This window comes from Sus scrofa, chromosome 6, assembly GCF_000003025.6.
Source record: "Sus scrofa isolate TJ Tabasco breed Duroc chromosome 6, Sscrofa11.1, whole genome shotgun sequence".
NCBI lineage: Eukaryota > Metazoa > Chordata > Mammalia > Artiodactyla > Suidae > Sus > Sus scrofa.
Genome location: NC_010448.4, coordinates 167,047,288 through 167,070,422, shown reverse-complemented (window position 1 = coordinate 167,070,422; position 23,135 = coordinate 167,047,288). Strand labels below are relative to the sequence as shown.

The 23,135-nt window shown below is 59.6% G+C and overlaps 1 protein-coding gene across 19 annotated transcripts in view; it reads right to left on the bottom strand.

Moving 5' to 3' along the window:
* ERI3 (ERI1 exoribonuclease family member 3) overlaps positions 1 to 23,135 on the bottom strand; it is a 125,391-nt gene that overhangs the window by 12,209 nt on the left and 90,047 nt on the right. For 14 of the 19 annotated variants that reach the window (XM_021096801.1, XM_021096804.1, XM_021096794.1 and 11 more), the window contains one exon: positions 11,469 to 11,568. The exons of 2 other annotated variants lie outside the window; for them this stretch is intronic. In XM_021096801.1, the coding sequence (XP_020952460.1) occupies positions 11,469 to 11,568 (100 nt within the window). Of the gene's footprint in view, positions 1 to 11,436; positions 11,569 to 23,135 lie in introns of all 19 variants that reach the window. 3 more of the 19 variants (XM_021096792.1, XM_021096788.1, XM_021096793.1) reach the window with 1 other exon arrangement.

The following is a 23,135-nucleotide window of genomic DNA, read 5'->3' as shown; positions in this document are numbered from 1 at the left end:
GAGGCGCTGACTGGGGACAAGCCCACTCCATCACGGTGTGGCTGTGAATTAATCATGAGGACTAATGGGAACCACCTCAGCTGCGGGCACTTCCTCAGCCCCTCCCCCTGCCCTGGCACCTAGAGGTGGGCCGGGGCCATCTCAACTCAATTTAACTCAATTCGAAACAACACATTTTATTTGCTTCCTGCCTACGGGAGTCAGACACCACACTATGCTTTGGGGATTCGAGCTGACAAACCGGACATAAGTTCCTGCCCTCAGGGAACTTACCATCTAGTGGGGGAGGGAGGCACCAAACAAGTTGTTTCTTAATGAGGACTGCGCGGAATGCTCCAGAGGGGGAGTGCACAGGGGAGGGACCTGCCCAAGGCTAGGAGTCGGGGCAATTTCACTCCGAAGGACCAGCAGGAGGTTCTTAGGCCAAGGGGCGGGAGTGCGGGGCTCCCACGGAAAATAAAGCCACATGGGAGCCCTGAGGCGACAGAAGGCACGGCAGGTTCCAGAAAATGTGGGAGGCATTGTGCTGCAGTGCAGGGGATGCGAGGAGAATGGCCTGAAAAGGGGCAGGGGACCACCCCTATGCCAACAAGGCCCAGCCTGGGGGCGCTCTTCTCCCTAAATGACCAGCTTTGGTCCCCATGGATGAGCACAGAGACAGGCGGATTATCCTGGACACCCTGATACCCCTGCTGATTTGAGCGACATCTGATTTCGTGGCCTTGTGCCTCTGGTGCCCAACAGATGGTCAGGATCACGGAGCTTCAACTGCACAGATGAGGAGGCCAGGTGAGCACTTGGCCTGGAGGTTTCTGAGGGGCCGGGGGGGGGGGGTGCTCCCGGCACCCTGAGGCTTAGGTGTGCCCACAGCAGGCCAGGGCTGGGGACACTGACTGGCTCTGGCCACGGGTTGAGACCACTCCAGCCCTGACATCTGCCACCCGAACCCCAGACAGGCCCAGGCCGTGAAAAGCAGGCACGGTCCTTCCCCAGATCCCAATGTGCCAGGGGCTTGGGCCCTTTCCCCGCCTCCACTCCTTCCTCCCAGCAAGGAACCTGCCTCACCTCTGAACACCCAGCACTGGGCGGGGCCCCCAGACGACCCCAGCAAAAACCTTCCAAATGAGTGACCACACAAAAGCCAATGCCCCACCATCTCCCACAAAGCTCTTTCCCCAGCCACTCCCTCCCAACGTTTCCAAAGACTCAGATATAGACAAGCGAGCCACCCTGTGCTCAGGGTTTCAGAGTACTTTCGGAGTAAGCCTGAGAAAGAGGAGCCGTCATCAACTCCATTTCAAGGATGAAGAAGCGGAGGCCCCGGGCAGTGGACAACTTGCCCCGGACCACGCAACCTTAAGTAACCGACAATAACCAGAATGAGGTCAGCCTGGCTCCAGCATATCCACAGGTCTGCCCCCTCTGTGGGCACTTCCGCAGGGATCTCCCTTGGTGACTCCGGGGACTCTAGTTCTCGAGAACAACCCTGAAAGGCACCCTGTTTATGGGCAGAGGCCTCCTCGGGCACATACACAGGCAGGGGTTGGTAATTCTGCTCAACGCGGTCGCTTTGAAAACCCCTATGTCTCCAGGCTCTCCGTGTATCATGGTGTCAAGTCCTGCAGCAGGAGCGTCCATCCGCACCTCCTGACGCCGTGGTCTATGTGCCCACCCGCTTGACCCACCCATGTGCCTGTCTGTGGCTGGCCCTTGCTCTGGCAGCACCACCCCGCCCTGTGAGAAGGCTCAGGCTCGCGTACCTGCTTGGCCCAGGCGAGCCCCGGCCTTCTGTCTAGTCCGACGGCGGGCCCCACCCCTGCTCCCAAAGGCCTCCTCTGCCCGACCGACCGGGTCTCTGTTCTCTTGGAGCTAGGCAGCCAGCATGGAGGCAGCCTCGATAACTCGCTAACGTGCTGCCCATGCTGTTCTTAAAAATTTATGACTGTGCAACATGAAAAATCCGGCTGAGGCGCCGTCATTAGCGGCGCTGCCTCCCTCCCCCACCAGAGCCGCCCTCGTAAATTGAGATTTATGGCTGCAGCAGGGGGGCGGGGGCGTGTGCAGGCGGTGAGGATGCGGCGGGGGAGACAGGGAGAGACCGACGAGGCAATGGTGGGGCCGGGGGCTCCCCCCTGCGGCAGCTCCAGTTCATCGCAGTCTACGGAGATACCCATCAAAGAGTTGGCCGGGGTGTCAGCCTAGAGTGGATGCGGGTATCCGCTTACCCGCGGGACGGCAGGGGGAGGAGCCTATCCTCTGCCAATCACTGGCTCCTCTAGGGGTAGGACCAGATCCTGAGGTCCAGGTGCCAACCAAGGGCCTCTCAGTAGGATGACTTGGGGAGGGGGAAGGCTGGACCTAGGCTGGAGCTATCACCCTTGCTGAGGTCACAGGGCCCCCCCCCCCCGCCCCGCCCCGCGTCAGCTTCTCCCACCTGGAGCTCCAGGGGGCTGTGACTGTGGCATCCCAACCGGAGAAGTGAAGGGGAGGGAGGGAGGGAGGGAGGAGGAGGCCGGGCAGCGTCCCTTTCCTTTCTCTGGGAAGAAAGGCCAGTGGAGTTAAAGGCAGCAGTGCCAGGGCTGGTTCAGTGACAGCCTCCCCGGACAGAGGCCAGGCTGGGGCTGGAGAGGAGAGGCGGTGATCCCACCAGCCTGCCCCCTCCCCTCCAAGCCCTCCCGATTACCTCCCCTCCGCCTCCCCTGCTCACTTAGCCCTGTCAGCCAGGCCATTATGAAATTGGGGTTTCATTTACAGACTAATTAAACATTACAGCTTGTTCACAATTACAACGCGGGGATGAGGGAGTAACTAATTACGGAAGAAATGAGCTAACATTTATCTCTGCTCCCACCCTCCCTCTCCCCACCGCCCCCCCCCCCCACCTGGCTTCCTCCCACTCTCTGGCCAGCACCAGCTCTCAAGGCTTCTTCCCTAGGATGGGGGGCTGGACGGGCCCAATACCCACTCACCTAGACACGTGAGTGGACTCCTGTTCTCAGCCACCCTAGCGGAGGGGCTGAGCTCCCAGGGCCCTGCCCCGAGACAGTCCGTACCTTTGTGCAAGAACCTGTGATGGTACATGTGGCCAGGGCACGGGGGGCTGGGGGGTGGGGAGGCTTCTGCTTTGGTGCATGAGTGTGACGGCACTGCGGGGCCATGTGGCTCTACGCATCTTCATCTTGCGGGGGAGGTTCTGCTGTGACTGCTGCAGACAGCCGTGTGTGTGATGGGGTATGGGCGACCCACGCCCGACCCCCAACCTCCCAGGCAGCAGAGGAGAGAATCCGGCTGCAGGTGACGAGGGTCTAAATGGGCCTGGGATGAGGCCCTGGCAGCCCCGGGATCAAATCCTCACTGGGCGGCCTCATTCACGCCCTCAGAAGCAGGAGAGGTAGCAGGGCTCCCCGGCCCTAGGGCTCAGCTCGTCGCTTTCCTCAGGCTGGCCTGGGCTTTGGGCCAGATGCCCTCCTGGGGCCCAAGGAGCCTCCTGGAGGCCTAGGGTGCCCCCTGTGGGCAGGAGTCCTGGGGTCTGGCTGGCCTGCTGCAGCGTTTAATAATAGTAACAGTGAGAGTAAGCGTTTCCATCCTTCCTGCCTTTGGGCAGGAGAAGAAAGGAAAGAGGAGGGAGAGGAGGGAGTGGAGGGAGCGGCTGAAGGGAGGCTTTGAGGCCTCAGAACTCACATCAAACGGCCGGATCTGGGCCTAATTGTCTGACCCCTGCCCCTGCCTTCAATCAGCTCTGCGGCTCCCCGCCCGCCCCTCGCCTAACTAGCAGCCATGTTCTCCTCATTAGGACAAGCTCCCCTTGCACACGCGTCCCGGACATGTCCCCAGCACTCCCAGCTCCCAACTCTGCCTGGTGGGAGGGCCCAGCGGGGACATTTTGGACGGGCCCCTGGGACAGCTCCACCCTCAGCCACCCCCGCTGGCTGGCCCGAGTGGCTCAGCCCCTCCCTGAGCTGCAGGGTCTCGGATGCCATGTGCTGTGGCACATCCCTGGACTGGCGCAGCCGCTGGATACGTCCTGTCCTCTGTGTGTCCTTCTTGCTACAGCCCAACTGTCTCAGACACGCAGCTCCTGAGGGCGAGATGCGTCTGCCTCCTGTCCCTTTGGTCCGATTCAGTGCGGCAGAGGGTCTGGTGTGGGTCAGGGCCCGTGTTCAGAGGCCTGGAGCTGAAGGAACCTGTCTGCCTCCTGTGCACGGATGGGTCCCTTAAGCGGATCCAGGCGTGGTGATGTGGGTATCAAGGGTGGCAGAGCAGTGAGGCAGGTGAGCGGAGGTTGAGAGGCGCGTGTTTCAACGCCAGCTCTCCCAGCTTCCTTGCCCTGCTGCCCTGGGCACAGGACCCCCTTCCTGAGCCCTGGCTTCCTTAGGTACAGGAGAGGTGACAGCCCAACCTCACGAGGCTTAGGAAGTCAGCGACAGATGCAAAGCTGTCTGCACTCTATCGGGCACTTAGCGAATCCTGTGGAGGGACACTGGTGCGCGGTGGATTCAGACCCGACCAAACAAATCCGCTCCTCCGCAGGCCACAGGCCTCACTTTGCCCAGCTGGGCCAGTACCGTCGGGGTCAGGAGGAGCTGTGAGGAAGGGTCCAGAGGCCACTAGAAAGAGCAGCTCCCAGGGGACCCCGCTGATAGCAGGGGCTGAAGCACCTATGCTGAAACCAAAACCGAGGGGCAGGGATGTCTCCCGGCAGCTTTAGGTGGGAGGGGCGGGGCCCAGCTTAAGGACTGCCAGGCGGCCTCAGGTCAGATGAGGTAGGTTGGCACGGATGCCGCAAGAACACGGTGGGCTCGGGAGGACAGGACGCTGTGAGCGCCCCTGGCGTGAAGGCTGGCAGGGTGCCAGACCTGTACAGGACTGGCGGAAGGACTAGCCCGGTCTGGGCCCTGACATTGCCTCTCACCTTAAACCAGTGGCAATGACTTGCAAATATTGATGAAAACGCAAACTACAGAGATGGTGTTTTTCGGGGAGTGAAGGTGGGGAGAGGGATAAGGAGGGAAATAAACTGAAATGAAGTCCGGTTATCTCCCATCTGTGGCTGCGCCTAATCCCCCAGCCCAAAGGAATCCAATGCAGCCCTTATCTGCCCTGTCAATCACTCCATCACCGCCCAGTGCTTGGTGGGCACCGCACGCCCTCGCGCACACTCAAGCACATGCTCACACACGCGCACACACTCACTGTACAGACTCTTGCTCCAACACTCCCGCCCGCCCCCAGCCCATTACTCCTCTGAGTAGGAGCAGCCAGCACGCAGGTCCTGCCAGATGGATGCAATTTGCATAATATCAGCAGCGGAGGCTGCAAGATCACCAGGGGTCAGGGCGCTGACATCCCCGCACAGTCTATCTGCAAGTGCTAATTTGGCCGGCATTGATCTGTCTTTCTGATTTCTTTGTCATTTACGTCTGCGATGGTTTGACAGGAGATACAGAGAGAGACAAGGGGAGGCCAAGCCAGGCCTGGGGCTAGGAAGGTAGGGAAACAAAGATTGCACTTCCCAGGGCACCACACTCACGGAACACATTCAGACATCCACCAGAACCTCCTCCGCCTGTCCGTCCGTCCACCTGTCCCGCTGTCTAGCCATTCTACCCTCTGTGGCTGCTGCTAAAGACGACAGCCTGGCATTCAGCAAGGACCAGTCCCTCAGATGTCCCTGGGCTCCAGGGTGCCAGCTCGAGGGAGGGGGAGGGAGCAGCCCTGGGCACCAGTGGAGACACTGTTGATGCCTGGAGTTACCCCTTCTTGTGATCAGCCAGCCCCTGGCTCCTCCCGTTCTCTGGGACACCCTGGAAAGAACCGGGCAGGGGTGGGGTGGGGCAGGGGGTTGGCAGTGCTCCCTCTTCCCAAGGCGGCCGTGCTGACGCCGCCCTTCCCAGCCCTGAAGATGGCCAAAGCAGGGCAGAGGGGGCGAGGTACCCTCCGTCCCTCTGGAACAGCCAGGGACAGGGCTCTCGGGCCTGCAGAGGCCTCGTATCAATACTTCACCACCCTCAGGTTCAGCCAAAGCCCAGGCTGGGCTCTGGCTGACTCCGAAGCACTCTATCTCAGCCCGAAAGTTCCAGATCAGATCAGATCTACAGCCTACCTGCTGGACCCTTGGCCCCCACATTCTTCCCTGCCTTGGGAGGGGGGTTCACCACAGGGATGGAGACACTGCCTGGGCAGGAGATGTCACGGGGGCAAAGGAGGGGAGCAGGGGACGGGCGCTCTGGGGAGGACGTGATCACGGTGACTCTGTCTGTCCAGGGAGGCGGGGGTGGGGGGGGCAGAGTCTTCCGAGGGTGACCCTCCCCCCACCCCGTGGCTCTGTCCTGGCCCCACCTCTCCCTTGCCCAGGATAGCAGGAGCAGGGTGATCAGAAAGAACTCCCTGCTGGGCAAGAGGGGGGCTGGCATTTGGTGTGTGCTAATCCTGGGCCCGAGGTCTTCAGAGGGACCGAGGAACTTCAAGGAGGGAAGACAGGGCTGAACTGCCGACGAGCTCATTAGCCGGCACCCCCACCCCCCCACGAGGAGGAGGGCGGGCGGCCCAGGGAGCGCGGCGGCAGAGGCGGCAGAGAAAAGGCTGTCACTGTCCTTTCTTCCTTTTGGCACAAGCATCTCCCCGAACCGGTGATTCTCCTGCAGTGACACCTCTCACGGGCGCTAATGAGATCCATGTCACCAAGCTAATGCGCGCCGACTGGACTCTGATAGACACCCCACTCCTTCAGGGGAGCCCACAGGCCAGCACTGCCCGGAGCCCAGGCCCCGCCCTGCCACCCGCCAGCCCAGCTCTCTTGCCAAACTGCGGAGCGGCAAGCTCCTGAGAGAGCCCACCCGGTGTCTGGCCATCCCGTCTCACCTCGTCTGCGCCCGTGGGACCCCCCCCCAGTCCCTGAGCAGAGGAGCTAAGCGTCCAGGGCAGGACCCCCCAGCTGGGCACCAGGGAAGGTTCTGGTTGTTCTCCGTGGGGCCGCCGTGTCTCAGCAACAGGGGAGATGGCACTGACATTTCCCGCACAGACTTCCAGAAAGAAAGAAGGGAAGGAGCCCTGGGTCCTGCCCTCAGAGAGGTCAAGGACGTAGGCCTCATCATTCTCCCAAGAGACGAGACCCGGGGCCCTGGGAGCTATTCTGTGCGCTCACACCGTGGGGCTGGGGGGGGGGGGGGGCAGGACCCCCAGAGGCGGCGGCCCCTCCCGGGCCCCGAGGTGGACGGAGAGCAAATGGCAGTCACAGGGGAGGCCTGTCAGGGTCGGGAGGAGGCCAGAAGCCACGTGGCAGGGCCCTGGCTCCGAGGGCGACGCTGGCAGGGGAGAAGGGCGGCCATGCCCCCTCCTTTTTCTTCCTCGGTTGTGGCCGCCGCGTTTTACACACGACCCTGAGGGAAATGCAGGCTGTGAGCCTGCTTTCTTCCCCACCATCTGCTGGCAGCATGAGGCCAAACACCAAAAAGGTGCTCCTAGCCCAGGGCGGCGCTAACAACACAGGCTTCGCGCTCAGACGGACCTGGGTCTGAGTCAGGGCGCCTCAGTTCAGCGGCCAGCGTGACCCCAAGCAAGGCCCTCAACGGAGCCTCACCCTTCCAATCTGTGAAACAGGCATGACGGTGCCCGCCTTCGTCGGACTCTGTGAAAACGCACTTAGTGAATACAAAGTGCCCCCGAATAATGTGAGCGTCGTGCCCACCGACCACTGGCTGAAAGGAAAGAAGGCCCACGTGGCACTTCGGAAGCTGCCGAAGCCGAGAAGGCTGACGAGCCTGCTGGCACAGCCAGTCGGCACTCCCACAAACGTGCAGCCCTCCTCACCCACAGCCTGCTGCACACCAGCCCGCTCCCCAGGCCCCCAAGACCTACCCACTCCCCCAGAGGAAGCATTGTGTGGCCATGCCGCCAGCCCGGGAGCCCCCCCGCCCCGAAGCCCACCTCTCCTTCAGTCCCGGGGACCAAACCTTCACCCCTCCTGGTGTCTGCGCCTGTGTTTTTACTGACGCGTGTTTAGCACCTACCCCCGTTCCTGACACGCACAGCAGGTGCAAGGTAAAGGTTCACCGCCCCACGCCTGTGGCCACCGCCAGCCCTGAATGAACGACCACCGTCTGCATCCCTCCCGCATGTCCCCATCCCCTGGGGCCTCCTTTCCGCCACTTCTCCCCAGGAGCCCTCCCTGTACGAACTCTGAGAAGGCACTGCCTGGGCCCAGACTCTGACCAGGTCCCTCCCCCACCCAAACTCCCGACGGCTCCCCCTCCAATGGCTCGACCACGGGCAGCCATCCCAGCGGGCTCCTCCCTTACACAGCCTACGCCCCTGCTCTGCCCGGCCGCCCAAACCTCCAGCACGCCTGTGCCCTTACTGTCACGCCGCCACCACCCCAACGCGCGGCAGGGGTCCTGGCCGGGCAGGCCCAACAGGCTTCCCGTGACACACGTACCTTAGAAGGAGGCCCGGGAGATCCCTCCAGGGCCCAGGGTCGTGGGGGATCCGCACACCCACCACTGGCCCCCACGGCATTTTGGGAGAACCAAGACACTCCTGGGGGTGGCTAAGCTGTGGGATCAGCAGAACCCTTATCCAGCGTCTCCAGTGCCGCCTCACCAGTGCCGCCTCACCCCCAGCAAGATACCCACCACTCCCCGTCGGGCTGGCAGCTCCTCACACAGTTAATTAGCACCATGTCACGAGGACCAGCCTGAGTGGCCAGTGACAGGAGCTGACCTCTGACCCCAGGGCTGGGAAAGAGTCCACATCAAACCCTTCCAGCACGACCCTTTTAGCGTGCACAGCGACGCGGGGCACCGCCAGCCGAAGCTCATTAAAGCTGTCTCTTTGGTGCGAGGGCCATTAACCTCACTGCTCAAACCCCACACCTCCCTCCCCGCCTCTCCCAGCCCAATTAATGCCCTGCGTCCTCCCTCCCTTCCAAGCACCCTCACCCACACCTCGGAGCCAGCCGGGAGCCGGCAGGGCAGCCCTCTTCACTCACAGAGACGTGCGGGAGCCCCCAGCACCCTGGGGGCACACCCACTGTGTGTGCAGGCTGCACAGGCCGTTCAGGCAGGGGACTTCTCTGAGCCTTCCCAGCGGCCCCAAGGGGCGGGTAGCATCGTCCCCCGCCTCACGTCCCAGGGCCAGAACTGCTTCCGGCTCCAAAGCCCCGACTGCATTGTCACCCATCACCATGGGCTGTCGCCTGGGGCCCACCCAGATGGGAAAAACATCTCTGAAGAAGGAGGGAACAGGCTTCAGGGGGCCCAGCCCAGAGTCAACGTGGGCCAAGAGGCAAGAACGGCATCCCTGAGACCCAGGAGGCAGCAAAAGAGTAGGAGGAAGGAACTCCCTCCTCTCATAAGCACCCCTGGGACAGAGCCGCAGAAGCAGGGTGCCCAACTCTAAGCTGTTTGGGTGCATTACCCCCAGTCCCCCCGCGCCCCCCCCAGCCGACTCAATTCCTGGCGGCTCCTCCTCCCTCGGCCAGTGCAAGTCCTCTCAGGGCCCTGGTCCCCGGGCCCCGCCCTGTCCATCTCCTACACCCATCCACCCTCACTCACTGGCCATCCACCGACCAGGGCGTTTGCTGAGCACCTACTCAGAGCTAGTCTATGCGGCACCAACGGCCTCGCGGATTCTGGATCGGAGCGCCGATCCTGTCGCACTGATGTATAAGAAGCCACTGGCAGAGCCTCCAATCTCACTCAGAACTTTCTCTTTTCCTCAAAACCCCACAGAAAAGCCACACTCTCTAACCTGGCTTTCAAGGCTAGCTTATTTCCCTGTTTATTTTCGAGCCAGTCCCTAGCCCACATGGCCCACTCCAGTGACAGGAAACTACTTTAGATGTCCCAAATTGTCCTCCCAGCATGCCAGGCTTCCCCATGCCCTTGGGCTTTTGGACACATGGTTCCCCAAGGCAGAAAACCCTTCCATCTGTCTGCCCAGCAAACTCCTACTCACCCCTCAGGGGTCCCCTGACCCAAGGGTCATCTTCTCCAGGAAACTTCCTGCTGACCTGCCAGGCCTATCGGCTTCCTGGGTTTGGGGTTTCCTCTAGGCTGTAGGGAAGAGCTCCTGGGAGGGCACTTCCAATTCCCCAGCCCCACTGACCCCTTCCTCATCCCCCCAGAAGAAGAGGTCCCGAGACCCCAGAAGAGCCTTGGGGGGTCCCAGTAAGAATGATGTGGGGCCTCCCCGAAGTCAGTGAAACGTAAATGGAGGCGGAGAAGCCACTTGGCCCTGAGGACAGGGGAAACCTCCCTTGTAAGAGGCAGCCCAGTGTTTGCATCAGGGCCGGGGGCCCCTGGGGGGAGACCGCCCAGTTCAGTCCGCTTGCTCCCAGGATGCCAGCAGCCCCGAGGCACAGTGGTGTCTGCAGCAGAGGACTGGCTGTTCTCCACGCAGCCTGCCAGTCCTCTCCCCCAGACCCCTCGGGTACACAGGTTACGATAATGTCACAGAGCCACCAGGAACAGCCCCGCTCCTCCCCCCTCAGAACAAAGCCTAGGCCTGCCAAGTACCTGGCTTGAAAGCATTTGCATGCACATGTGTGCACACATCCTCACAAAATAAGCTCACACAAGTGAACACACACACTTTCCGATGGGTATACACATAGGCTGATGGGTGCTTCCGTGCAGAGACAGGTGCCCTCAGGAAAAGGCCTACAGACATGCTGTTCCACATACACGCATACATGCATCCCTCAAGCAGGTACACACGCATGGACACATACACACTCCCAGACATACACACGGAGACACGCGGCTTAAGGTGCCATTCACACACACATACCCTTACACACAGACACAGACACCCATCCACGCTGATAGATAAGAAGCCAGCAGAGCCTCCAATGCCTAGAACCATAGCCATTCCAGCCCCCTCCCACACAGGAATCCCCCCAGGGGTGCACCCCCATCTGGTACCCCAAGTGCCCCCCCCCAAAGGCACCGCTCAATGGAGGCTGCTGCTCCTGCGGGGGAGTTCAATACCCTGTGGACGGAGCCATCGGTCAGAAGGACCCCGACTAATTAAAAGCTGGTGAGGTTTAAATAATTCATCTCCTTAACTCCCATTGATCGCCCAGTTTAGTGGCCACAGACTTGAAACAATATTAAACAGCCTTCTCCAGCTCCACGGGGGGTGGGTAAGCTGACATGTGCCCACCCCTCTGAGAACATCAGCCACCAGAGATGCAGCTGAGGGCGGGATCCCTTGGCCTGAATCCAAGGCCACCTGTGACCCACCCAAAGCCCAGATCCCAGCCTCCTCCTGAAGGCTGCTGGGAGAGACCCTCTCCAATGGCCAGGCTCTACTCTCCCGCACTTCGCCCTCTTCCCCGCTCCCCCCAGCTCTGCAGAGCGCCCTGCTGGAGTGCTACGTGAGCCACAGAGCCCCTCTGTGTGCCCGGGGACTGGGGCATGCGGGCAGGGGACTGACCGAGCTGCCGGGGGAATTGTGGAGGGACTGACCAATGCCGCTGTGGGGCCGGCCTATGTGTTGCAGGCTGAGGCCCTTGTTCATGTCTAGGAGTCCATTCTTGGGCCAGCAGCCCATGGCGAAGCTGTAAGCCTGGAAGACAGGAGGCAAGAGTGGTTAAGAGAGGCCCGGACCCAGCCCCGCGACTCACCAACGCCCCGCCCCGGTCCTCCCAGCAAGGGCCTCCTCTCATCACGCCGCTTCATCTGAGTCCCCTGCTGGGTCCCCGTCCCCCAGGGCCTCCTCCAGAAAACCCCTTCCTCCTTCGGAGCCCCCTTCTGCCGGGCGTCTCCCCATCAGAGGCCCTCAGCCCTCACCACGTGCCCCTCACCAGGCTCCTCCCTAGAGCCCCCGTTTTCTGGGCTCCTCCTCGTCAGGGCACCTCCCTCGCCACGTAGCCCGCCTCGTCCAGCATCCCCGGCCCTCTGCTCGGCCCCTTCCCCACGGTGTTACTGGTCACAGAGAGTGTGTCAGGAGGGCCGTGGAGACCGATACACCCAGGCTTCACTGAGACAGGAAAGCTGGTGAGAGAGGAGGGGACCAAACACCTGCCTGCAGTCAAGCTGCCTTTGACCAGGGGGCAGGCCAGACTGTGGAGCTGAGTGCCACATGGGGCTCAGCGGAGGTGGGGGTAAGGTCACCTGGCCTGGCTGACTCAAGCCGCTGTGAGGACAGCACATGAAGTGTGTGTGTGTGTGTGTGTGTGTGTGTGTGTGTGTGTGTGTGTGTTGGGGGGAGCAGATCTCGCTGAAGGTCAAGTGCTCACTTATGCATATTCAAAGCGGCCACCCATCGATCTGTACTTAATTGTTTTCCTGGGGTTGGGGAAGGAAGTGCTGGGGGCATCGATCTGCTCAGGCCCCCAGCACTCCACGGCCCCCCCTCTGTCCCCTGCTCCCGCCACCTGGCCGCCACCAGCCCCCGGGGTGGGGGGCGCACATCAGGACAGAGCTGGCACCTCCTCTTCCATCCCTTATATGCATGGCAACCTGATGGCAGATGAGGAAACTGAGGCCTGGCAAGACGGCCCTTAACAAGGGTTAGAAGGCTATTAAGTGGCCCGACAGGGATTTCATGCCTGTTGGGCCTGCTAGCCAGTCCTAGGCTTCTACTAGCGGGCTTGCGTAGCTAGCTGATCCTTTAAACATGACCCACCTCCTCACCTTCGAAGTCCCAAACACCAGGCTGCCCTTCTAGTAGTGGGAAGGCGACAGCGTGTGGGAGAGTGGTCCATGGGAGTGAGATCTGGGTGAGGTCTCAGAAGCCGGACGGTGAGGCCACTGGCAGAGCTAAAGGGACTGCTAGCCAAGGTCAGGCAGACACTGCAGAGCCCCCTGCCCATCACTGTGCCCAGGAGGTCCCCATCCCGCCTCAGACTCCCTCACGGGGGGAGCCTGCCCAGCGCAGGGTCAGAAACAGAAGACAGGAGGCTGGACACACAGGCTGTGCCAGGACCTAGGGGCCGGGCAGAGGGCTAGTCCTCTTCCTTCCCAAATGCAGGCACCAAGCCTCGGCCCCTTGGGTACTGGGAGGCTAGGAGCCAACATACTTCAACCTCAGCCCCCTCCGAAGCCACTTTCCTTGCCCCCACAGGTACCAGCCACAGCCCAACTTCCCAGCCAACCTTCCCGCCCTTTCCCCGGCCACAGCTGTACCCACAAATGCGGGACTGAGCATGAGGCTCAAGGACAGGGGAGAGGACGCTGGCTTCAAGCCAGGGCAGAGCCGGGGACGCGGGCAGCAGGGAGAGGAGCCAGTGGGAGGTGCACAGCGGGAGGAGCCGCTGAGCGTGGTCAGGGCCGCGGCTGGAGCGCACCGGGCCAGAGAGCAGTGGCGGGCCGGCTTTCAAGTACTTTAAAATCACTTACAAAGGCCGGATTAAACGATCAGAAATTCCATTTAATAGGACAAATAAAGAAATAACAATCTACTCTATCAGCCTGGAGAAGGCGAGCTGGATGGGTTTTTTTCCCCTTTAAAAAGGAAAAAAGGAAGGAAGGGGGAAAAAAGAAGGATAATGTGTGTTTACTCAAGCAAAGAAAAAAATATTTAAGTGATGTCGGGGAGAAGATTGCAGTAACTAGTGAAGAATAACATCGTCTACTTTGCTGTCAAATCACACCCGAATTTCAGTAATAGATTCTCGGCTGACACTCAATTCAATTCGAAGGTGATCCTGCTTTATCCCAGCCCATCAAATATTAAACACTTGCATTAGCAGGTGCTGCCGCTTCCCGGCTTAAAGCGGCGGGCGGGCGGGCGGCGGGGCTGCGGAGGCCCCTCTGCTCTGCTCGCGGCGCGGGGACAGGGCAGCTCAACGTTATCTGCGCGTCACCCTGAGTCTTATCGCGGCTAAGCGGGAGGACCACTTCAGATAACACGAGGCGCTGGCCCCGCCGCGTCACCAGGGTTAGATGATTCTTCGAATCACGACTCCCCAGGATCGTCCCCAGACGGGGACGTGCGGAAGCGGGGTGGAGGGCACCAGAGCCCAGAGGGCCAGACTGGGTCCGGCGAGTCCATGGTACGCCGGAACGCACGGCGGGAAAGCAGGGGTACCAGGCAAGGCGGCAGCCCGGTCCCGCCTGACGGATGCCTTTCAGGAAGGGCAGTCTAGCTTGTCAGAGCGAGGCCAAGATGAATTGGCGTCTCCGCTGCGGCCGCGGGTGTCATGCCGCACAGTTTCATATTCCCAGATAAGGCGTGATAACCAATTGCTGCCTTGACACGGCCTCATCCGGCACTTCCTCGGGGGGCGCGGGCGGGGGGCGTGCGGGGGGGATGGCGCATGCACATGGGTCTGCCAAGCTCCTAATAAGAGGGATTTAATTTTTACAAATGCTGCTTCCAGCGGGGCTTTCACATACCAGCCAAAGTCCAAAATGATATTAAAAACGGTTAATTAAAACTGCTCTCCTTCAGCCTGGGCTCTCCCACTGCTGCCCCTGGTGAGAACCCTGGCATGTCTCCTCCAGGTACTGCCCCGCACCTCTGCAGGGCAGAGCCTTTGGACGTGACCACCTGCCTCGTGGAACCACCCCCCACCCCCGACACAATACCTGGGCACAGCACCACAACACCCCCCAGTGCCTGCTATCTTGGGTACCCTTCCTGCACCCAGCTACAGGGGCACCCAGACAGCACAGGGTCCTTCCGCAATCTGTGCTCCTAGCAAGTGTGGTCTGGATCCTTGCACCTGCTGCCCCTGGGCCGCTACGCCACACGGCCCCCACCCCCAGCGCTCACTTCCAAAGTCCCTCTCCTACCCGCCCCCCATATACACACCATCAAGCACAGTACGCAGACCCACGCAGGCACCAAGCTCCCCCTCAGGTGACTCAGCCCATCCCTGCATCCCTACCCCTCCAGATGCATGCCCGAGAGGCATCCGTCTATGAATCTTAGCAGAGCCCTCCCACGAGTCCAGCTCGGGGCAGGGCAACGCGGGCTACGCCTCAGAGATTCTGGCTGAAAAGACTGGGACCCATGAGAGCCACGAGAGCCGGAGGATCAGGGAGGCTGTCCCCTGGGAGCTGCCCACAAGGACAATGGAGACAATGAGACTCATGAGGGGCTGCAGATGGCAGGACAGCTTCCCGGAGCGGGTGGCACTGGAGGGTACCAGAGAGAAGACACAGCACGGGGCACAGGAGAATGACAGGAGCAAGCTCCACGAGAACAGGCAAGGGCTGCGGCGGCCAGTGTGGACGGAAGGAGCCGTGTCTTGCGGTACTGCCTCCAGCTCCTTGCGACACTGGCCTCCATCTGAGTGCCCTAATTGGTGTCCCCACCCTTTCTCCCACCTGCTTCCTGTCCCCACTCGTCCCACTCTCCTGCCAGCCGCTGCGGGGGAGGGGTAAGGGACCCAAAAGCTTTCTGACCCTGATCAGTGCTGGGCAGGAGTTTAAGAGCCAAAAGCCTGTACCTGAACCCCTTTCCCACGCTGGTTCCCCATTCTCCAGGTGCCGCTTCTCCAGCTGCACCTCTCCCAGCTCCCAGGGCCCACCTGCCCGGCTGGGGGTTCCTGGCCAGAGGGTGGGGCAGGTGGACGATGACTGCGGAGTCCAATCCGGGGCAGGGAGAGTTGGGGTGAAAGATGCTGGGCCTACCAAACCACCCACGCCAGCCCTGTGCCAGGCAGGCACGCACACTTCCCTTCCCCTGGGCTGCTGTAATTTCCATGCGCAGGGAAGCAGGTGCCGAGCTGTTCCCGGCTGGCTCTCCCCTCTCGTGGCTCTGCCCGCCTTGGCTGCTGCCCCATTAGCTTAGTGGCCAGCCATCTGCGACGGGCCTGCCGCGCAGCCCTGCTGTAGGCGCGGCGGGTGGCCCCCTGTGTAACAGGGAGCTTTGCCATTAGCGCCTTTAATATTCTGACACCTCAGCACAGCCTGCTATTACATGCAAACGCTGATCGCCCTGTGAAATTACATTGCTGGGCCCGCGAAATGGAATCGTGTATAATCAGCCTCCTCCATGCACTGTCAGTCCCATCACAAACACGGCGCCCGGCGGCTTACGGGGGCTTAGCAGCTGCGACAAGTGTATTGGGTTTAATAGATGAAGTAGCCCTCATCGGCAGCAGCATCGGATCCTTCAACGAGGAAAGAAGAGCCGTGGACAGCTGCTGGGGTATCTCTGCCCACCCACTCGCTACCTACCAGGGCCCTGAGAGGTGGGTGGACCAGAGTGGGCAGGGCAGAGGCTGGGGCTAGAACCCAGCTCAGATCGCAAAGCAAAGCACAAACCGCTCTGTGACTTGCAGGAGACCTGGAGCCTGCAAGCCAGCAGCAGCACATCTGACCTCTCCAGCCTCCCCAGGAGGTCACTCTGGGGCCTAAGGCTGAAGGGCTAGTTCCCAAGATGAGGAAGCAAGTCAGATCATCTTCCATTCCCACAAACACCCAAAAGACAAAGGCAAAAAGGTGATACTCAGGAGGCTGCAGGAGAGCCTGACAGACCTAACTACTACCTAACCTTCTATTTAATGGGCCAACACGCTGATGAACCACGTACAGAAGCCGCAGGTGAGGGGTACCCAGCAGCCCAAATCTCATGGAGAGGTGGTGGCTCAGGAGTCACACTTGGATAGGGTTCCCCATTCTACCAGCTGTCAGCACCAGAACTTTGGATGCGTTATTGAACCTCTTGAGCCTCCATCCCCTGCTGTACATGCTGGATAGTTCTTTCTCCCAGGAGACCACTTCTTGAGCTCACTCAGGAACACCCACTGCCATTGCCACCCCCAAATATGCTTGGGGCCAGCACCCAAAATGCACCTTGACTTTGCAAATGCTGTTTCCTCCTCCTTTCCCAAGTTCAGCTCAAAGCCAGTTATTGCAGCCTGTGTTTTCCAGTGCTTGCGTGACATTACTTCCCACCTCATATGCCCTTCCTACAAGATGACGCTGATACGCCTGCCATCAGCGGGGAGTCCGCATCCCCGCCCTTTGAAATAGCACGAGCTCTTGTTCAGAGTAATACAGAGGTAATGCTATGCGACCTGAGGCTTGCGCTGCTTCTAAGTGGTCAGCCTCCTCCAAGACAGCCATGATGGAAGGAAGCCCAAACCAGCCCACGGAGAGACCACATGCAGAAGCCACACGTCTAGGTGAAGAGATACCCCGCCAGCCTCCCGCTGCCCCAACCACACACGGGGCCAGCTCCCGTCACTAACCACACACACATGCTAAATCCTGAGCCAGAACTAAGTAACGGAGCCTTTGCTGAGTTCCTGACACAGAAACCCTGAGGGATGATAAAACGGCTACTATTTTAAGTCACTAAGTTTTGGAGTGATTAGTTATGCAGCAGTTCTGGAAAACTATTATCGACTCACTTCTAGATATACTCCGTCAATACCATCAAATTCTTTCTTGCTGCTTCTGGACAATTCTTCCTCTCCCTCTAGGATCTCGTTTCAAATCATCATCACTCTGGGTAACTTCAGAATCCATGGGATAAATCCACCCACCCATGAATCCTGCCTCTTGATTTCTCAGCTCCCTGTGCTCTAATGACCTTCTCCTCCACCAGTCAGCCATCTGTCCTTACGGCCACACCTGGGGCCTTGTTATCACCCAGAACTGCTGCCCCTCTGAAATCATACAATGACAGGTTCCACTCTGACCCCAGCCTCCTATCGTTCCGGCTCCCCCCCCCCCAATCTGTCCTTCCCCTTCTGGTCCTTTTCTACCAAGCCTGGATGCCCTGAATCTTTCCCTTTGACCACCCCAATCTTCAACTCCCCTGCCCACTTATCTAGTGCCCCTCCCCCGAGAAACCCCAATGTGACTGCTTGTCCACACCTGCCATGAGCTAAGTGATTCTGGGGGAAAAAAGTCACTGTTACGTACAGAAAGTGGCCACTACAGATCCAAGATCACGAACTTAGCAACCCTGGATAGCATCCAACCATCCCACTCCCTCCTACTTCCTCAAAGATAATAAAAACTGCTGGGCAGAACCCTTTCGAAGGAACGGCCCCCTCCCCTTACACACAAGCATCTGTACCCTTCCCCACCTGCTCCTTCACCGAGGCTGCTCTGGCAGCAGAGACACCCCGCTTCCAGCCTGACGCCGAGCTCACGTTTGTGAGGCTACGTCTCCCTCCTTTCTGCCTCCTCAGTTCCTGGTCCACCCAGGAGCCCCTTTCGAAACCTCTGAGCTTCCCGTCTCTGCTGGCTCCTTTCCTTTAGCACTCGAGCACAGGCTTCTGTGACTTTTTGCGTCTCGGTTTCCTCTGTAAAACGCGGGTCCTAACAGTTCCTGCCCCACAGAGTTGAGGGAGGATGAAGCGCTACCACGTGCGCAGCGCTTCAACGACGCCCGGCCTGTGAAAGCGACGCGCGTGTCAGATCCTCGCGTCCACAGCCGTCCCCTCACCCCACGTCCTGACCAACGGCTGCCCGGGCGCCTGCGAACGACCAAACTTCTCCAGGTTGTGCGTTCTCCTTCACTCTCCATCCCCAACACTCCTTTACCCCGCAGCCTGGCGATCAGCCTCATCAAGTGCCACTGAGCTCCTGAGAAGGCCCACGGTCCTCCCCACGCTGCCCACGCCCAGGGACCGTCACGGGCCCTTGCCGCCTCTGCCGCTCTGCAGCCCGCGGCATCTTTGAAACCCATTCCCTTTGAGGTTTCTCGACATCCTCCTCTTTGAGGTCCCCCCTCTGACGTCTTCCTCACGGCCTCCTAAGGGTCTCATCTGGTCAGGCGTGGGCGGGCCCGTGCCCTCTCCCTTCCCGGTTCTGTCTGGGCTCTGCCACTCTTCCTGGGTGGTTCCTTCGACTCCTCGGTCCGCGACCTCTGCAACTTCCACAGTGATATTTCTTGCCACCACTTGAATGTCACACATATATATTCTACTGCCTACCTGGCACTTCCACCTGGATTTCACTCAGGCTCTTCACTCTCGCTATGTTTAAAACCCATGTCAACCTCTCCCCTCCAAGGTGCTCCTCCTCCTGGACCCCAAGGCCCAGCGAAGGCCCTTACCATCTACCTGGTCTACCAGAGACGCAGGGGTCCACCCTGCTTCCTGCTCCTTCTCCACCGCCTACCACGTCCTGGGATTGCTGTTTCCTGTGCTCTACTCGGGCAATGCCTTCAGCCCACCTAGAACACCCTCTGTCTTCTCCCGCGTTTTCTCCTACAAGCACGCATTCTGTTTTCAACACTCAACTCAAAAGTACCTTCCTTGACCATGTCTTTCCTGACTCGTCCTTTCCTTAAACCCTTTGAGTAGCCCCTGTAATATTAGATTTGTTTACAAACCTGTTACCCCATGATGCGGGGTGACTCCTAAGCCGGGGCTGTATCTGCTCTCTCTGAATGGTCTCCACCAAGGGCAGGGAAAGAAAGACCTCTCTGGGTGTAATTCCACCAGACCAAAAGGTCTGGTTTTCAGAGCTGCTGCTCCTGCAGATCCTAGCCAGTCTCCTCTAGGAACCACTGCTGTTCTTGCCCAGCAGAGCGGCAATCCCCTCTCGCCATCAGCCATCCTGGGAACTGGGGGCTCAGCTGCCCGGGTTAAGAAAGCAGGGGGAACTGTTCGTGTCCCCTCCTTTACTGGACTCTTTGGCCTTCTGGGTGGCCTTGACTCCACTCCTCGGGCCAGCAGAGCCCTGGTCAGTACAGACACAGCAGCAAAAGGATGGGCACCCCCATCAGGTGATACAAACCCATCCTTTCTACCCCCAGATGGCAGTTCTGTGGGTCCGCAGTGTTCCCTGGCTACCAACATACTTACGGGGCGCCAGAGCTGCCGCCGCCTCTGTCCATCGTCAGAACTTGAGTGGGATACTTATCTTCTCCGTGTACTTAACCTTCCTGCTCGTGCCCTCAACAGGACGGCTGCCTCTGGTGCAGTGGACCCACCACCGCCACGGCAAAGGCAGGGGCTGTGCTACAGGTCCAGGATCCACAACCTCTGGAAGAGGGCGGCCAGCTTAGTTTGACCCCTTGAGGGTCCTGAGTCTCTTTTCAGGTTCTCAGAGCCTTGCCCCACTGCTAAGTCAGAGGGGACCTGGGGACACCCAGGCGTCTAGGGAAGGGATCATCCGACAAGGAGCAGGATCCCGAGCCATGCTGCCTGAGCCCCCACAGAAGAGGGTGGCCTGTCTGGGGCTCCACGTGTCCTGTTACAGAGTCAAAGGCAGCGGGTCGGTAGGAGCCAGCTGCCCCGGGTGAGAGCTACATTGTGGGTTTTCTTTGTTTTCATTACAATTTCCTCTCCCATTGCTTCTTTTGAACCGGCCCTTTCCTCCCCGGGGTGCTGGGGATTGAATGAAACACCACCCCCGGCTCCAATAAGTGTATTTCAATTACATCTGTCACTGCATAACGATATAATGATATATCATGTGATATTAAATCCATGGTAATCATATCAGGGATTTTTTTTAATCGTGCACTAATCGCATTATTACATCTCTATAATTAACAACAGGAGGTATGGAAATCCAGTTAGGGCAGAAGGCTCAGGGTACCCCCACCCCCGCCCCATCCCGACCCTAGCTCCCCCAGATTAGGACCCGGTTAGGAGATGGGGACTGCTCCCAGCTCCCGGTTCCCCAGCCACGGGCAGGGCCTTCAGCACCCAGGGCTGGCAGACGCAGACCAGACTGAGAGCAGGGTACTTGTGTGTCTCGTGGCTGCTCAGGAAAGAGCCTAGGGCAGAGGCCACACAGCGAGACCCAGTGACGAGGTGCAGCGGGGCCTTCTAGACCTCCTGCCCTTGCAGCACCAAACCTCCTCCGCGGGGAGGGGTGTTACCCTTCCCTGAGCCAGCGAGGCCCTCAAGGTGCCTGCAGGGCACGAGGCGCGTCCCTGCCTCCCGGCCTCCTGGACCAGATTCCTCCTGCTACACATCCTCCCTCCCTCTGACCTCGCCCTTTGTGTTGGCAGCTCTTAACATCACCAAGTCTAGCAGCTGTGATGTCTCTGCCTCTTGATCCTATCGCCCCCCAGCAGAACAGACCCAATTCCTCCTGGGGCCGCTCCTCCCCAGTTCGCGCTCTGAAGTCTGGTCCTGAGTATCGCAGGACAAGTGGGTTTCTGATAACCACTGAGGTCATTCCAACAGCCCCCCAAATGGTGCAAGTTCTTATGTCCTCCCACCCAGGCCTACGCGGAGAGGGGTGGAGCTCGGGACGGCAGCGTGAACCATGTCAAATGACCCTGTCTCTGCCGCCCCCTTCCTGATACTGAGCTGTCAGAGCTAATCCCCTCAGGGGTGTCAGAACCAGTCTGCAAAGCGGAATTTTGTGTTTCAAGTCCAAAGCTTTGAACTTGGCATGTAACTAGTCCTCAGTGAGGGGCAGGCATTTTGCTAAGTTTGACTCTCAGAAGTTGGACAGGCCTGAAGATGAAAGAGAAAAATCATGTCCTTTTTCCTAATAAAAAGGAGACACTAATAGCAGTCAGCACTTAGGCAAAGCACTTTAAGTTTCTAAAGTGCTTTCCAAATTAAAATATAATCCTTTATGGGGCACATGACACCACCACCAAGGCCCCCCGGCCCTCCCACACGAAGCTATGTGTATGCTGGCACACAGCGCACACACACCTTGCCTTCCCGCTCCCTAGGAACATGAAAAGGGTGTTCAACCCTTCATCCCAGACCCCCTCCTGCTGTGCTGGCCTGCTCCTACAGCACACACTCGAGGAGCCCAACGCTGTGCCCGGCGCTGGAGATCAAGCAGACCAAGCCGCAGCCTTCAAGGAGCCTCCAAGCTCGAAGGAGAGACACAAACGCAAACGGTGGGGGCAGAGATCCTACAGAAGAGCTCCGGCGGAGAAACCAGGCCCGGAGGGAAAGGGCTGAGAAGGCTCAAGACGGCCTTCCCTGGAACGCCCCGTCCCAGGTGGGCGTCTGCGGAAGCTGGACATGCAGGCCAGGAGCTCGGGTCAGAGGCCTGAGCTGAGGCAAGACAGCCCTAGGAGAGCACACGGTGGGCCCTGGAACCGCAGGAGTGGTGAGATCACCCACGGAGAGAATACCACCCTTTCGGGTTGACGAGGCCTCCTCTTCTCTGGGGTTTGGATGGAAACCAGGAAGGCTGAGGGATGGGAAGGCTGCCAACGACAGCCTCCAGAGCTAAGGCCCAAAGAGACTTCTCTCCGAGCGTGTCCAGCCTCCTGGCCTCCGTCCCTCCCTTTGCCATCCCCTTCGCCTCACCCAGATGTGACACTGTGAAATGGGACAGACTTTAGGCTGACAGCCACCGAGTCACGACAAACTTTATCGACAGCTTGTCATATGCCAGATCATGTGTGCACAGGTCGCAATACAGACACAGTACTGTCCAGAGAGAGCTTCCAGCCTACTGGAGAAAGCAGACGTTAAATAAATGACAACTTAAGTCACCAGCAGGTTGTAGCTGTGACAAGGACTCATAGAAGAAAAGCAGGCTGTTCCTATGACGGAAGGCGGGAGCCTGACCCCCTGGATGGGCAGCTATGAGGACAGGTCAGCAGACACTGACTGGGAGCGGCCAGGGGAATGACGCAAGCTAAGGCCGTTGGGCAAACTCACACAGCACTGGGAAGAAATCAAGTGAAGGCTAGTGTCCCTGGAGCAGAGAAGGCAAGCAGGAGGCGGGGCCAAGGAGGAAGGCAGGAGATGGCAGGACCTCAGAGGACACGATGAGGGTTCTGTGCTGATTCCCAAGGCGACGGGGAGCCACCCAAGTGTCTACCACTGCCATGCTGGCTGATCCTGGGTGCCCACCAGGGTCACAAGTTCGTTCCTTTGCACACCCACCCTCCCCATTCCCAAGGGTGGACGACCTAGAACTGGGACCATCTTTTATCTAGAAGGAAAGGAAGAAACTGCACGAGCAAGGGACCTCCTTAATTCCCATACTCACTGAAGGCCTGCTGGACCCCGGCAACTCAACTGAACCACATGCAGATTCTGCCCGCATGGAACTCACGGTCCTTTGCAGGAAAGCAGACCTGACGTCACTGCGATGGCGAGTGATGAGCGAGACCCGCGGCGGGGCCGGAAGAGAGGACGGTGCTCAGGCCCGAGGCGTCTGGAGGCTGGCACGGGGTGTGCTGCCCTGGCCCTCAGCTCGCCGCACAAGCTGACGCAGGCTGGGACAGCACTCCCCGCGCAGGCTGCAGACTGCGTGGAGGCAGGAGTGTGAGGAGGATGC